Below are 16,066 nucleotides of genomic sequence, written 5' to 3' on the forward strand. Positions count from 1 at the left end.
CAGAAAATGCAAATATGTAGGTGTAATAAAATTATATTTCATTGCTTTTAAGTGATAACTGTGTTTTAGTTTTCATGTCATGATTAAGTTGAACCTAGTCACTTTCAAAAAAGGCAAGCAACTGTGATGGTTTTCCTTCAGTATAAAGGGGATTATCTCCAAATTCACTCCATTAACCACACAAGAATCACTCAGTTTGTGAACTACTTTAGCTGTTTCCCCTGATCCTTCAACTGGATCTCACTTGCTTCTGCAGAGCCCTGGAGTGAGCAACCAGAATACAGATTAGGTGAATAATTGTTTTTAAGTGAGACTGTGACTGTAATTGGCTTTACTTGGTAACTAAAGGGCTTGTTCAACAGTGTTAGCATCAATTGAATGCATCCATCCATTTCTTTGCATTCCCACTGCCTCTTTTCAGTTCTAACTTCTGCCATCTTTCACCTGGACTTCTACACTACTGTAACCTATTTCTTTACACTTCCATTCTCTTCTAATCTATCATCTTTGCTGATGTAAATGTAGGTACTCTCAAATCTAGTTCTGATCATGACGTTCTGTGACTCAAATCTTCAAATGACTGGCCTACACCCACAGTATTAAATTCTTATTTTGCAACATGGGTGGACACACTCCTGTAATGGGGCTTGTAATTTTTCTTTACTTGTCCAATTTATCACTGTACATCTCTTCACTTTTCTAATCTGCCTCTCTGCATGCAATCTTAAGTAGTCCGCTGTATGATATCTGTTTATTTGCTCTGTGATCTTTCTCAGAACTAGATTTATCACTTCCTTAATATCATCCTTTGAATCTCCATATCTATTAAAACAAAATGCCTGTAGCTAGCAGTCCTTTTGAGATCACTTAGTATTTGTTCACTGTTGATGTCTTATGATCTGAGGGGTTGACATGAAGTCCCAGTGGGTAAAGGAGGTTGTCCCTAGGTCTGATTACTTGACCTTGATCCCTAGGACTTGCATAGTGGAAAGAGAGAACTGACTCTCAAAAGTTATCCTCTCATATCTGCACACATATGATGACCATGCAGTATCCTAAAAAATACATAAGTAATTGGATAGATAAATAAACAGTGTGATACTTTGGTCTGGGGTATTAGACACACTCCCATTTTGTACCTTACTACATCTAGCTTTTAAAAAAGTCTCCAAATCCATGTATTAATAAATTACACTTACAAAGTCAGTTTTGCAAGCAAGGATTAGGACTCAAACACTATTACCTGGGGAATTATCATGCCTGCCACAGAAGATCAAATAGAGCCAAAGTTGATCAAATAGAGCCTCACTTGTGGAATAATATATCAGCCTCAGGAGAGCATCATTATCTGAGCTTGTGTTCATATTCTTAAAATAACATGGTTCAGTGGATGAGAGCTCTTACTGCATCCAGTTTTAATGTTTTTCTTTTTAAAATAAATACTTATTTTCTTTGCTTTGAGTGTATGAATGTTTGTCTCCATGGATGCATTTGTACTACATCTGTTCCTGATACCTAAGAAAGTATTGGACCTCTGGAACTGGAGTTACAGACGGTTGTAAGCTTTCTCGTGGATGCTGAAAAATAAACCTCGGCCCTTTGCATGAATAGCAAATGCTCTTAACTGTTTAGCCATCTCTCCAATGTCCCAGATTTAGTTTTTTAGATTCAATTAAAACATTTGCCCTTCTGAGACATAGGTCTAATTGTTTAGGAACGTATATCCATATAAAATTAAATTCTTTGGCTCACTCATTTATCAAAGGCTTACATTTACATACCTTGTGCTTCATACACAATGTTTTTACCTAAAAAACATAGCACTTTCACATGGTTAGACACTGCAGACTAAATCCTTTGCCCCTATTTAAGGTATATTAGTGGGAAGAAAGTGCAAGAAGTAAGATGAATAATCAAAACACACGCTTTGTTAAATGGGAGTATCTCAGGATAAATAAATCTTGGGAAGGGTCAGACAGTACTAGGGCATCATGTGGGTTTCTCAAAGTATGAAATACTTGAGCAGCTATCTGAAGATGGTGAAGGGATGAGTTGTGGAGATATGAAGGGAGAATTCAAAAGCCTTGATTTTGGCATGAGCAGCAGCAAAGCAGTAGAAATAAAAGTCAGGGAGCTAAAAAACAATCACACGTGTGTAGGATTTTTGGGTCTCATAAAACAAAACAAACCAACCCTTGGGATTACCCTGAATGGGTTGGAAAGATGATGAAGGTAGATGAATAACATGATCTGATTCTCATGCATCAGAAAGATTGTGATTACAGTGTGGAGAACAATGGAAAGAAATAGCCGGGACCAGAGTGGTCATGGTGGGCTGATGAGAACAGCAGGGTTCTGGGTATCTCGTAAGACAGGGGCAATAGGATATGCTGGGATGTGAGATAGAGAGAGGAAAGTGAGGATGCTGCTGCTGAGATACTGGGTCCAGACAGCTAGATGGAAGAGTGATTAACTGAGATGAGGAAGGTTGGGGAGGAGCAGCTGTGTGTACAGATCAGCAGGAGTTTACTTTTCCAGTTTGAAGTCTGAAATGCCAAGTGGAGATCTCAAGTGTGCTGTTGATTCTGGAAGCCCAAAATTATTTTGGTAAGTCATCGGTTTGGAAGTCATATTTAATACTACAAAGATAGATGTCATAATAAAAGGACTGAATGTAAAAAGAGAAGAAAAGTGTTCTGTGAATTGAAACAAGGAACCCCTCAACATTGAGAAGTTAGTGGTTCATAGGGAGAGACTGTTTCAAGGACATTATATAATCAACTAAATGTAAATTCTCCTGGGGGGTGGGTGTTGAGCACTGAATTGGAGGTCGGCCTTGCCATCATGTATTATTACTGATCCTGTTGAGATCAGTTCTAATATAGCTGTGGGACAAAATCTTTTTATTTTTCTTGAGTGTGTAGGAGACTAGCAAGAGAGTGTGAATAGCAAATGCCTTGCTTAGGCCTATTGTATCTCAGGCAGTGGTGTGGCCATCATTCCTTAAAGTGCTCTGGGGTGTATGTTAACTCACACATTCTTTCTGTGACAAGCCTAACAGGAAGATTGATGAAAAATTCAAAACAAAATAGACAAGCATAGGAAGTTGGGTGTGGTGGTGGATACATACAACCCCATCACTTTTGAGACTTGGGTAGGAAGATCAGGATCTGGAGCCAGCCTTTGCTACATTTTGAGCACTTGTTTGAAAAGAAAAGAAAAGAAATAACAGCAGCAAAACAATACGAAAGAACACAGAGCATTTGTTTGCACTCTAGAAACAAAAGTTGATGACATGGAAATAAAGGGGATATTTTGGAAAAAATATAAAAATATTTTTAAAAAGTGGATATTTTGGAAATGGTGTCTTTGAAAAGATGAGGGAGAAGATATAGAGGATCGAGCTTTGTGTGTCTGTTGAGTGGAAAGACAGAATGTACAGTGCTCTATTTCTTTGGCTGTATTTTTGTTGGTGATTTATTTGTTTGTTTTCCACATACTGCGAACCTCTTAAGAGCAGTAAGTATAAATGTCATGTTCATTTTGTAGTAGGGGTTTTATTGTTCTATTTCTATTCCCTAGTACAATGCCTGGAACACAGCAGGCATGCAATAAATGTCTAACTAGAAAATGAAGACATTGTGTTAAGCATGTGTCTGTTTTGTCGTCTCATTCAAGTTGGATTATTTCTGTCAAATCTTGACAACCAGATTGATTTAATTGTGTTTCTCTTGCTTGGCTCTACAGAGTGCTTGAGTAACTGGTAGAGTTGATTGACAGTCATGATTGTGTTTTTACCCAAATCAACTGTGCTACTTAAATGTTAAGTCAGTGACCCTTGTTATGTCACATTGCAGTTTCCCTGCTATAGATTTAGTATCAATTTGCCATTTACCAGGGACTTTCTGAAAACCTCATCTTTCCTTAGTGTCCATCTGCTTTTTGTAGTAATTGTTCATACATTACCTATGACTAGTTTGTCACTCACTTCGCCTAATTACCAAGAAGGTCTTTGAGAACGGTCATTACACATGCATTACTTTTTGTCTTACGTTTTTGTGGCTCTTTTGGTTAGGTGGACAGCATATACTCCTGAGTATGAAATGAAAATGCTTTATCTTGGATCTGGTACAAAAAGTACCAAATAAACAGTCTTGTTATTGAATTAATGCACTATGAATGATTACCAATGGTCTCTGGTGGGTGTGGCCAGTGCACAGGCTGCATCTTCTTTCTCATTGGGTGTGCTCAGTTCCCATCTATTTGCATGCTTGCTTTTTATTCTCTTATCCTGCTTCCCTCACTGCCTTGTAAGCCATTTTTGCTATGAATGCCTGTAAAATTAGCATGCATTTATTTACTTAGTTTTAAGATTTATTAATATTTTATTACTTGTCCTGATAATTTCTTATAATGTATTTTGATTATATTCACTCCAACATTTACCTTAAACTCCTGTCTCCCAACCATCCTCATTTCTATATCTGTTCAACTTTATGTACTTTTTTATTTAATAATCCATCTGTTGATAGCACTTCATGAACCTCTTCCCATTCCATTCTTGAATGTTGCCTAGTATGATCTTGTACAGATAGCCATGGCTTCTGTGAGTTCATGAGTACGCTGATTCTCTCATGTGCTGAGGAGACTGTTTGGAGAGCCTTTATTTCTAAATCAAATGCCTACAACAACTTCTCTGGGGACTTACTTTTTTTTAGAACTTTGATAAGGCATCGCATATTTGTAAAGAGTTGATGTCATGGCAGGGTCATTACTGCCTCTCAGAGTGGCAGATTCTACTGCTATTGTCTGTAGATGGTTCATCCTGATAGATTTTGGTTTTATACCATTCCAGTCAAGACTGTTGATGACTATCCATCAAATTTGTCATTTGATTTTGCTGACAGTGAATAAGTAGTTTACAATTTAGTAAACAATTGTTATTGAATTTTGCAGATATCTTATTGAATTATATGTTTTTCTAACATGAGGTCAGGATGTAGTTTCCTTGTATCAACCCTATACTTTCTGATTACATATCTCTGTTTTCTCTTAGGCAGGTATAATACAGCATTAATTGTATAGTCAATTTTTACATTATAACTGAATACAACCTTTTCGTGTTATGGTTGAAAATAAATACCCATTTTGGTATATTGAATAAACCACTTATTTTTTGTAGTGATTTAAAAAGGACACAGACTCCCTTATTTGTAAAATGGATTTGGGATTAATGTGTTTTAGAACTGAAAAGCACTTCAGCAACTAGCTTGTGGCCAACACCATCACTTTATAAATAAGACCCAAAGAGGTTAAATGATTTGTTCAATATCCCCCAGCTTGGTTAGTGGCAGAGTAGATCTGAAATCCAACTCCCATGCTGCTATCCATTCTACTGCTGAATGAAATGCATACTTGTTATTCACTGAATTGATATGAGGATTAGGGACCACATCTGTGAAAAATAGATTTAGTCTTTGGAAGGAAAGATGCTGGATAGCTTTATGAAAACTAATCTCATTTTAACCTTCTCCATACGATTGTTAGCTTTGTTCAGTTTTATGTTTCTCACTTTGGGACTTTTTACTTTGGCCAAAGACTAGATAATTTATGATGTTTGTTTTAAGAATCAATAGTAAATGCCCAGATTGTCTTTAAAAATATGAATTACATCAGCTAGTTTTGAATCTAGGAGCAGGTGCAGACAGCCTTCCTGAGTGGTGGTTGCTTATGTACATGGAAAGTTTTCTGTTTCTATGCTGTATATTTGGAATAAAGATTGTTGATTTTAAAAGAACAAAAATGAGAAAAAGGAAGCATAAGTAAGATATATGTACACACACACACACACACACACACACACACACACACACACACACACACACTTCTGCAATCTGGTAATTCTTCCAAGCTTGATGCAGCATGTCATAACAGACAATGAGGTTTCTTTCTTGCTGAGCCAGGCACCCATTATACTAATCCACCATGCCTTCATATCTCTAGAAAGCACATGTAAGTGATAACTTAGAATATTTATTTTGATGCAAGGTGTATAAATCTTCTGTATGGCATCCTGGGAAGTAAGGAAATTGTAACTTGCTCATCTTGGCTAAGTCAATTGTTTAAATTTGGCTCTTTCTCCACAGTGTGTTTTGATATATATAAACAAGAACCCTGTTTAATTTTTATACTATCCAAAGTGATTTGTGCATATTCATATGTGCAGGGAAAATAAAACTCGAGTACCAAAACACTAAAGTAACTTTTATATATATTTTTAATTAGGTCCGATTATATGCAAGACCCGATGCTATCAGAAGAGGATCCGGGGACTATGCTCTCCACATTACAAAGAGATTAATAGAATTTTATGAAGACTACTTTAAAGTGCCCTATTCTTTGCCAAAACTAGGTAAGATTTCTTGGTTATTTTATTGGAAGGACTCCTGGAAGGTGGCATTTCTTCATCATCAGTTGAAGCATCTGGCTGCATAAAAATTCAATGATTTATATTTTTGGAGATGAGGAGCACAAAAATAATTTCTTCTGAAGAGGTAAAACAAGATTAATGTCCTGGAGTCTTGCCAGTGAGTGCTCATGGGAATTAAGGAAGGCATTATGTGAGTCAGAATAAAAAAATAGCCTAAATAGCTACAATTTGTTAAATACCTCCTGTGGAAGGGTACTTGCCAAAAATCAAGTTAATCCCTACAATGACCATGCAGATAGACGCAATTGGAACACATTCCATATAGGGGGGTTGAAGGTGTTTCCTAGCATTGACACAGGCAAGTCTTTATGACTCTCAGGACTAGCCAATATTGCACACAGCACCTACATGGATAGCCTTTCTCTCTGCAAATTTTTCTATGTCAGATCTTAATGAATTGGCTTTCCTTTAGATTATTTTTTAAGTTTGTATTTGTAGTACACAGCTAAGCTAATAAAAAAGTGACAGAAGAGAAACTTGGTAATAATGGAAATAGTTATAACAATGGAATGTACTTGTACGTATTCTTTTTTACAGAGCGAATGTGTTCAGTAATTGTTGGTCCTGTGAATAAAGGCATTAACATATTATTATAATTTGAATGAGGCTGTGCTTTTGGCAGGAAGTGAGCTAGAATGTTCCAGAACATTATAAAGGGTGCATATACGCATTAGAAATGCTGAAGTTACTCTCTCTTTTCAAAAACTTGCTATTAGATGTGACATCACAACAGTCATTTGTTCCCCCACTCACTCCTCTCTTGTCAATTTTTTCCCAAGTGTATTTTCTTTTGGTCAGAATCCACATGAGATACATTTTTTGTTGGGAAGAATAAAGTGTTTATTTGAACAAAAAATGTTAGTTTGAACCACAGGCTCACCTCCCTGGAGAACTGGGCCTGTTTCATTAAAGTACCTGCCTGCTGTGTGGCTTTATTGGTCATACAACAAGTGGTTCAGAAAGCAGATTAGAATAGCTGACATTGTCATCTATAGGCATGGCATTCCATTTTAATGAACTCTATTGCAGAATTGTAAGGTCTTTTGGAAATATTTACTCAGCATTTATAGACAAAGTTTTATTTCAAATGGGCCACATACTCCTTCCTTTTTACATCTACTTTCTTTTTAGATTCTGTTTCACTGGAATCTCCCTGGTAGTCATTCAAGGCAGAAAAGACTGCCTGACCTTATTTGCATGGGAGGTGGTGCTGTTATCTATACCAGGTAACTGGGAACTTCCCAGCTTGACCCTAATGTAAAATTCACGAGTGCTTATGTTGCAGGTTCAGCAAGATAAGTAAAATGTGGATCTTTCTCTGTCCTCTTCAGACCAGTGATTAGAAGAGGAACTCAATTTATAACTTCAGGGGGTCCCATGTAACTGTCAGCTTGCAGCAGGATCCATTCTTGCTCTCTCTCTTTCAATCACAATTGAACCATGCAGACTTTCATCTGCTGAAGAAAAAAGCTTTATTCACCGTTACTATTACTTGTTAAGCTTCCTTATGGTGTATATAATTGTATGATTTGACTTCCCTCAGCACACTCCTTTTTATATATCTTGGGGAGTCACCACAGTTCTGGGTGCTTTATGAAATTTCTTGTAAAGGTCTACTTATTCCGTAGGTCTGTAGATGTGTATGCCAATGCATTTGTGAGTATGCCCTCTAAATACATCTTATATAAAAGTCCCTAGTCATAGAATCATTTCTGACAAATCCTCACCTTCCATCATATGTTATTGACTATACTTTAGATAAATTTTATATTCATTAGCTTAGCCTTTGTTAATGATGCCTGCAGATAGATTCTAGATTTTAACTGAGACTACTTTGACCCTTCACATTTATCAAAAAATTGTTTCCAAGGCTCATTCTACCCTGCTTTACTTCTCTCATACATTCTGTAAGCATTTAGTAAGAGCCTGTCATAGCCATTTTTCATATGATGAATATTGTATAGTGATTAAAATAGGGAAAATATGTTCTCTCTGATTTCATCCTACCAGGTGGAGACAGACAGTAAGCCAGTTAGTAACACATAATCATTTAAAGAGCTGACCTGCTAGGTACAATGACACCCATTGGTGATCCTAGCACTAAAGAGACTGAAGCAGGAGGATGACAAGTTTGAGGTCAGCTGGGCTGTTTTATGAGACCTGGTTTAAATCAATCAATCAATCAATCAATCAATCAATATTCATAAATAACTAGAATAGAGGGTTAGGAAGCATGTGCAGGCTGGATGTAGCATTGTGAGAGACTGAGGCTTCTAAACAATTAATTAATTAGTTATAGTTTTTCACATGGGAGTATTTATTTGCAAAAGTTTAGATAGCAACTCAAGAGAATGAAAAAGTGAGCCCAGTGGAAAGCATGGGACATGAGTTGTTATTAAAGGGAACAAAGTTCCTAGAGTTTAAATTTACATCTTAATGTTGTGTTTGAAAAATAGCAAAGAGGCTAACATGCCTAGAAGAGAGTGAGTAAGGGGTAGCAGCATGCTGATTTGGGCATAAGAGGGTTGAAGATAATGCAGAAGCAGAAGGCCTTTTCCTCCCCCTACTCTCTGAGAGTTCAAGCAGACCTAGAACACACAATGTAACCCAGAGAGTCCCCAAACTCAATAATCCTCTTCCTCAGCATCCCAAGTCCTGGGGTTGCAGGCCCAAGCCACTATAGCTGGCTTGGATCTTCTTTTTATGAAAAGCCATTTTGCTGTGCTTTACTTCTCAATATGTTATTTTTGAATTTTTAGGTTCTGTTTCATTTATAATTTTGAACAGCTTAACTTCATTGACTGTGGCTCACCTCATGCTAGCTTGTATCTAAGGGTTTGAGTTTTCACCCTAAGTAGCTAATGCGAGAGTTCCTTGAGAGGAATTCTAGTGCTTCTTGTTGGCTTAGGATGCTAATTTATTATCTTTGATAAGCAAGATTTCTTTATCATTTTAAGTCAACATGAATCAACAGTGTACACAGCATGATTAATTTTAACATCTCTAAATTGGGTAATTAAAATAATTTGTATGAGGTACATAAAGTTTCTACTTCTTGGTCTTAAGCGACATAGTAGAATAGAGTATGCTTTCTATAATACAATAAGACATTATATATCTATGCATACTTCCCTCATATTATATACAAAACATATTGACAGCAACAAAATGGCAACTGTGTTTATGCTTATGAAACGTAAGATACTGTTAAGAGTGTTGTACGTTTTTATCCATTTATTTATTATCATGGCCTTTTGAAGTAGTATTCATTACTTTTTAATTTTCCAGATGAAGAAATTTAGGGATTTGGCAAGTGAATAATGTGAATAGATTATATAAATGATGGATTAGGAATTCAAATTCAAAATCTTGTTTAAAAAGATTTTAAAAACTTTGAGAACTCATAGATTAAAGTGTGTATCAATTTAATGAAGTGGGTTATCTATTAGTGGAATAACAGATTAGCTATGTTTTGCTAATTTCTTACTGATAAAAGTATTAATACCTTCTAGAGCCACTGCAGAAAAAGGAGAAAGGAAAGCTGTGAAGAAACACCTCAGGGAAATCAGAAAGGCATCAATGAGAAGACATACCTAACTATTGCCAATGTGTTTTCATCATAGATGTTTATAAGTTAATTAGATGGCAGATAAAATGATAGGCACAATATTTTATTACTCACCGCATTTAGGTTTCAATTAATTATGGCAGGTACTTTCAGTTTCCTGTTGCTGCTGCTCTGTAATTTGTAAATCAATGTGTTGCAAAGGAGGTTGCTTGATTGCTTCTTTTCAAGACACAGCACGTTTGCTTTTATGGGAAATTCATTACCTGCCTGGCATGGTGCTGTGATCGTAGAGGGAGCACAGTTGTTTTGTCACAAGAATTTCTGCCCTCTAGGAGATTGTGGGTATATTGAGGAAAGAATACAGGAATGAATGAGTTCGATACCCCCAAAATATAAAATACAGCCAAGAGCTTTAGTCCTATAGGGTAATATTTAATACCACATTAAATGAAGAGTCTGAGTTCTGTCCTATAGACATGAACTGTACTTACAGAGCATCCTCATCTTTTTCTGAATCCAGAGAAGAGTAGCAGTAAGGAAAGGGAGGAGGAGATCATTCTCAGGATTGTGTAAGGCAGAAGCCCAACACAAACTACACTAAGGAGTCCACATTTTTCTAGAATGGAGTAGAGAAGTAGAAGGATAACTTTTCTTACTAGAATTAGGGATGAAGAGATGCTGGTTTGGATGATAGATTTTTGTTTAAACAATAATAGACACCTGATTTTTTTGTTTTTGCATGTGTGTGTACATGTGCAGTGTTCATGCATGTGGAGGTCAGAGATCAAGCTCAGGTATGTACTTTCATTTTGAGACACAATGCTTGCCCTATGATCCACTCAGTGTCCCATTTAATCAGGAGCTTGAGGGTCACCAATCCAGCTAGGACATCTAGAGAGCCCCAGGGATCTGCCTACCACCACCTCTCTAGCACTCTGAGTACAAATATGATACCACAGCTGGTTTTCATGGGTTCTGGGTTTCCAGTTAAGATCTTCTTGTTTGGCTGCAGTCATTTTACTTATTGAGTCACCTCTTCAGCCCTGACATATCTTTTCATTGCAGTGTTGATAAGTGTTTCAGTGATGTTCTGCTACTTGCAAGGAATAAAACTTCATGAAATATTTCATGGTGTAGCGAAACATATACACACATATAATTTGAAATATATTAACAATATATGTTATTAAATTTTTATTATTTGTATACACTACTAAGCATTTTACCTCTTGTGCCTTTGGTTTTTAAGTGGTGTATATAGTTGTGCTTCAGTTGGTGTTATAGCAATACAATACCATTTAATAATAATTGTAAGTCGTGTAGTTTAATTGAGATTTATTTTGATATATTTAAAGGTATGACTTTTCTTCCCTTACTGTTTTAAAAAGTAAATAATTAGTACAATATTTATATTTTGTTAAAGTCCTTATGTAATATTGCTTTTTAAGAAAAAAATCTTAGATTTCTTTGTGTGGAACATGGACTTCCTCTCAAAATACTTCCTTCAGTCAGAATTCCTCAAAGAATTCTGTCAAAAGAGACAGGAGTGTAATTAAAGGTGGGAAAGAAAGATTATTTTGAGAATTGTGTAGGAGAGGAACCCAATATATACCTTGGACTCTATGAGTCACACTGATGAAGTCAATATATTTTCTACAGTGAGATAGATGGCATATTGTAACTGCTCAATGTTGTGGTTTCTGGATGGGATCTATTGTGGGCCCTATGTGGGCTATGGTAATTGGTGCCCTTTTAGGGAGTTTGGTACAACAGAGCCTTGTTTTGTACTCTACCAAGTCCTACTGCTGACTCTTCAAGCATTCCCTCGGCCCTTTAAAAATAAGAAATATAATCTATATTTTATGAAGGTAATTTAAAAGCCCTTGATCTAGTGATTTTTTTCTTATAAACCCAAAGGATAGTTATAATTTCTTTCATTAAGAAATGTTTTATATGTTCCTAAGCTCCACTCTGACAACAATTTGTGAGAAAGCAACACCAAATCCTATTAAAATAGAACAGTTATTCCAACATTTAAAAGTTGTTTTACCACAATTTAAAAAGACATTTAATTCCTTCATTAATTATTCTATGATATGGCCATTTAACTGTTCTTGTTAAGCTATTTTGTAGCTATTACATGCTGTATACTTTCAGGACTACACTAACAAACAGAGCTTATATATTATACTGTGATATTTAACCACTAATAAAAAATGAAAGAAATCAATGAAAACAGTGAATTTCAGTGGAGATGATGCACAAGATTATTATACTATAAACAAGCAAGCCATAATAGTAGGTGGTGGATTTAATGTAACACAGATTACCTCTAATACTGAATTAAATAATTAATTCAGCAGGCATTTATTGAGTTGTTACTATAAACACTGTATTCCATAGTGGTAACTAGTTGGTGCATCTTCCACTAAAACCTTCATATCTAATTTTTAAAAGTTCTCAAAATTATTCTGCTGCCTTGACAGTGTTATTACATATTCTATTTGCTTGATGCCTCACCCACTTTTAAGAATTTCAGACATTAACAACCTTGGGAATTTTCCTAAGTATTTTTTACTAATTCAACCAGAGTCTAACTTACGGTGTATTTGTGACGAGGCCCCCAGGACATTGTTTTACTTATCTGAGCCAAGACATTTGACTCTTTGGTTAGGGCTGACTTTCAATGATTACACATTGGATTATTGTATAAGCCTTCTTCCCTGTACTCTGCTCTCTTACCCTGATGACCAGGAGTAACAGACATTGATCTGGAAGAGAAGGGCCCTTGTTTTGTGTATCTGTGTCATTCCCTCTCCTCACCTGCTCAAAGACATCATTTCTTCAGTTCTTCCCAAAGTTCAGTTTCTCCTCTTTCCTGGCTCTTTATCTATCAGCATTAAAAGTACAGTGCTGTTTTCTCAACTCCACTAACTACATGACCACTTACTGTGGCTGCGATCAATTTCTTTCCTTCCCTTTACAGCTAAACTGCTTCAAAAGGATTGTGTATGTGCATGGGCTCTGAATCCACTTTTTCTTGTCTTTCTTGAATGTCCTCCACATCAGCCTTTTGCCCTCAATCCTGCACTAATGCATCCCAAGTTTACTAATGTTCTCACACAGTGAATTCCACCATCAGTTTTTAGTCTCCATCTTCAGCAGATTCTGACACAATTGTGCTTCCCAACTCCTCGAGATGCAACTTTGATTTTTCATTTTTGTCTGTCTTTTAGGACAACACATTTTTCTTTATTCTTTTCTCATTCAGCTCCTTTCCCCTTTAAATCATTCTAGTTGCTTCATACTTGTGTGCTTCAGGAGCCATCTTTGGTATCTCTCTTCTTTGTTTCTCACTCTGCTGGAATGTATTTTGTGGTCTCACCCAGTGTTCTCAATACCAGATACAATGTACTGATGCTGATGCTTTGTGGACTTACATCTCAGACTTGTTCTATCAAGTTTAACTTTCACTCTCTATATGACATCTGCAGTAGATGGCACAGGGAAGAAAACAGAGTCGAAATGTTGTTTTCCTTCTGCTTTCACAGATGATCCATATAGATGACTTCTGCTTCCCCCTCCCCCAACCTGTTGCATAGGTATTTTTCCCTGACCAGTAGGCCATCCCCCACCCTATTGCATGGGTACTTTTTTTTTTTTGGTTTTTCGAGACAGGGTTTCTCTGTGGCTTTGGATGCTGTCCTGGAACTCACTTTGTAGACCAGGCTGGCCTCGAACTCACAGAGATCCGCCTGCCTCTGCCTCCCGAGTGCTGGGATTAAAGGCGTGCGCCACCACCGTACTTTTACTCCCCAACAGTACACAAGCAATCAGTTCTTCAGTAGTAGTCTTCTCTGAACCCAGCACCCTGCAAGGGACTCCTAGTGTTTAGCTGTCCTGAGGTTCTGTCCATTTATGTTTCTGTATGGAACTCATTGCCTGAAGATGTTTGATTTCTGAACAACAGTATAGGAATTGATAGGGCAAAATAGAATGGCTTCAGAACCCCCAAAAGGCCTATCTGATTAATTGCTTTGGGGCTTTTGTGTGTTCCATTCCTGCCTCCACATTGTGGTTCTAGACACTTTCTGAATGAAGGTCTTTTAAATATATTATCAGAAAAGGTAAGACACAGAGCTTTTTAATGGTTTGCCCCAAGACCAAAATGGGGGATAAGATTACATTTTCTATGGCTTGCCTTGGGAAAGAGAACTTGTTATGACTGCCTTGGGAAGGACATTATGAGCAGGGAACCATAGTAAACCACAGACACACCCCATAGTATTGCAGATACCCAATGAGTCTAAAAAAATAACATGCTAGTAGCTGGCCTGTGGTGGCACACACCTTTAACCTCACAACTTGGGAGGCAGAGGCAGGCAGATCCCTGTGAGTTCCAGGCCATCCTGATCTACAGATTGAGTTACAGAAAAGCCAGGTTACACAAAGAAAGTCTGTCTTGAAAAATAAAAAAAACCAACCAACCAACCAAACAAACAAAAAATGAACATGCTTAAATGTGAACTCCAGACTTTCAGCCACTTTGAAAACAACTTGGACCAGTCTTTTATTCTCACTCATCTAAACTCAGTCACTACACCTTTCTAGAATTTATGATCTGCTCTTTTCTCACCATTAATCTTCTTAGTCCAGCCTTCATATTGTCAAGCATATGTTCGGAGTTCAACCCATGGGAGGCTAAGAAGAGGGGTTTGAGCATTTGGCTAGACCTTATCTCAAACAAAGCAACAGCTAGAAGATACAATGTTCAACGTAAATAAAATGTTGTTACGTGGTGTGAAGACATGATGGCTGAATTTATGGACAGCTCTTGACATGCAATGGCTCTCACCTCAACCATTTCCAGCTTTAGAATGGCACAGAAGGTATATGTTCCCAGCAGAAACCATGCTTTGGATGTTTGCCCTTTCCTACACAAACCATATATGGTTTAATAGCCTTGAGTCTCTGGAAAGCAGTTCTGAGACACAGCTCCAGTCGGGCATGGAATCATGAGGGTGGACAGCCCTTCAGGTTCGCAGTATTAAATGCCCCCTCCATCTATGATAGGATAACTGGGTTATTGGTTATTATGGCATCTTAATTCAGAGAGCATCTGAACAGACATCCCACTCTAAGTGTTAGAGCTATCTGGCAATGCCACTGGACTGGTCAATGTCCTGATGACTCACTTTACTCAAAGAGCAGAACCCAGGGCTCATTTGGCCTGGAGTAGCCTTTATAATCTGACATCCTCCATGACATTCAAGCTTCATTTCCTATTTCTCTGTAGCTCATTGTTTCTGCTTTTACTACCTTATTCTTGTTTTTTTTCTTTAACATATCAAACAGTTGCCAACTAGTGGCCATCATTCTTGTTCTTCTTTCAGCTTTGAATATTGGTACTACAGATATGTACACAGCTAAATTACCTTCTCTATCTGTGAGATCTGATCCTCTACTTAAATATAACCATGGTGACCACTTCCCATCTCTATTCTACACTTTACCCCTTTTCACAAGCACTTCTTAACTTCACCCAGAATGTAGTTTATTTGTGTATAAATTATTTTCTTTACTAACTCTATCTAGTCTCTTCCTTCTCTCTCTCCTGGAATGAAGTCTTTATGAAGACAGACTATTTTTAATGTACTGATTGATCTAATTCATTTGCCTAGAACTGTGCCTTGTCCAAAGTAGGCAACTAATCCATGCTTATAATTGAATGTGCAGTTGCCAGCTTCTTTCCATTTTAAGCATCCTCACCACAGAGAATAGGAGGAAAGCAAAGGAAACTCTTTGTCTCATAAATGTAAATGTGATATGAATTTTAGCTTTTTAACAAAATAGAAGTAATATACCTTATAAAATATGCCCTTTGGTAAATACAGGTGGAAAAGATGCAATATGGATTAGTTGTTGCCATTTTTATTAAGAATTTATATAAATAAATTCTTAGCCCCAAATGGGTAAGTTCATGCTTGAAGAAGTAATGCCCATTTGGT

At 37.0% G+C, this 16,066-nt stretch overlaps 1 protein-coding gene across 1 annotated transcript in view; it reads left to right on the plus strand.

Moving 5' to 3' along the window:
• The window catches only part of Trhde (thyrotropin releasing hormone degrading enzyme), a 355,084-nt gene that overhangs the window by 92,691 nt on the left and 246,327 nt on the right, over positions 1-16,066 (plus strand). The window contains exon 3 of the mRNA XM_040754861.1: positions 6,286-6,412. Coding sequence (XP_040610795.1) covers positions 6,286-6,412 — 127 coding nt within the window. The remainder of the gene's footprint in view (positions 1-6,285; positions 6,413-16,066) is intronic.

The sequence above is a fragment of the Mesocricetus auratus genome, unplaced genomic scaffold (genome assembly GCF_017639785.1).
Source record: "Mesocricetus auratus isolate SY011 unplaced genomic scaffold, BCM_Maur_2.0 Super-Scaffold_100011, whole genome shotgun sequence".
NCBI classification, from domain to species: Eukaryota; Metazoa; Chordata; class Mammalia; order Rodentia; family Cricetidae; genus Mesocricetus; species Mesocricetus auratus.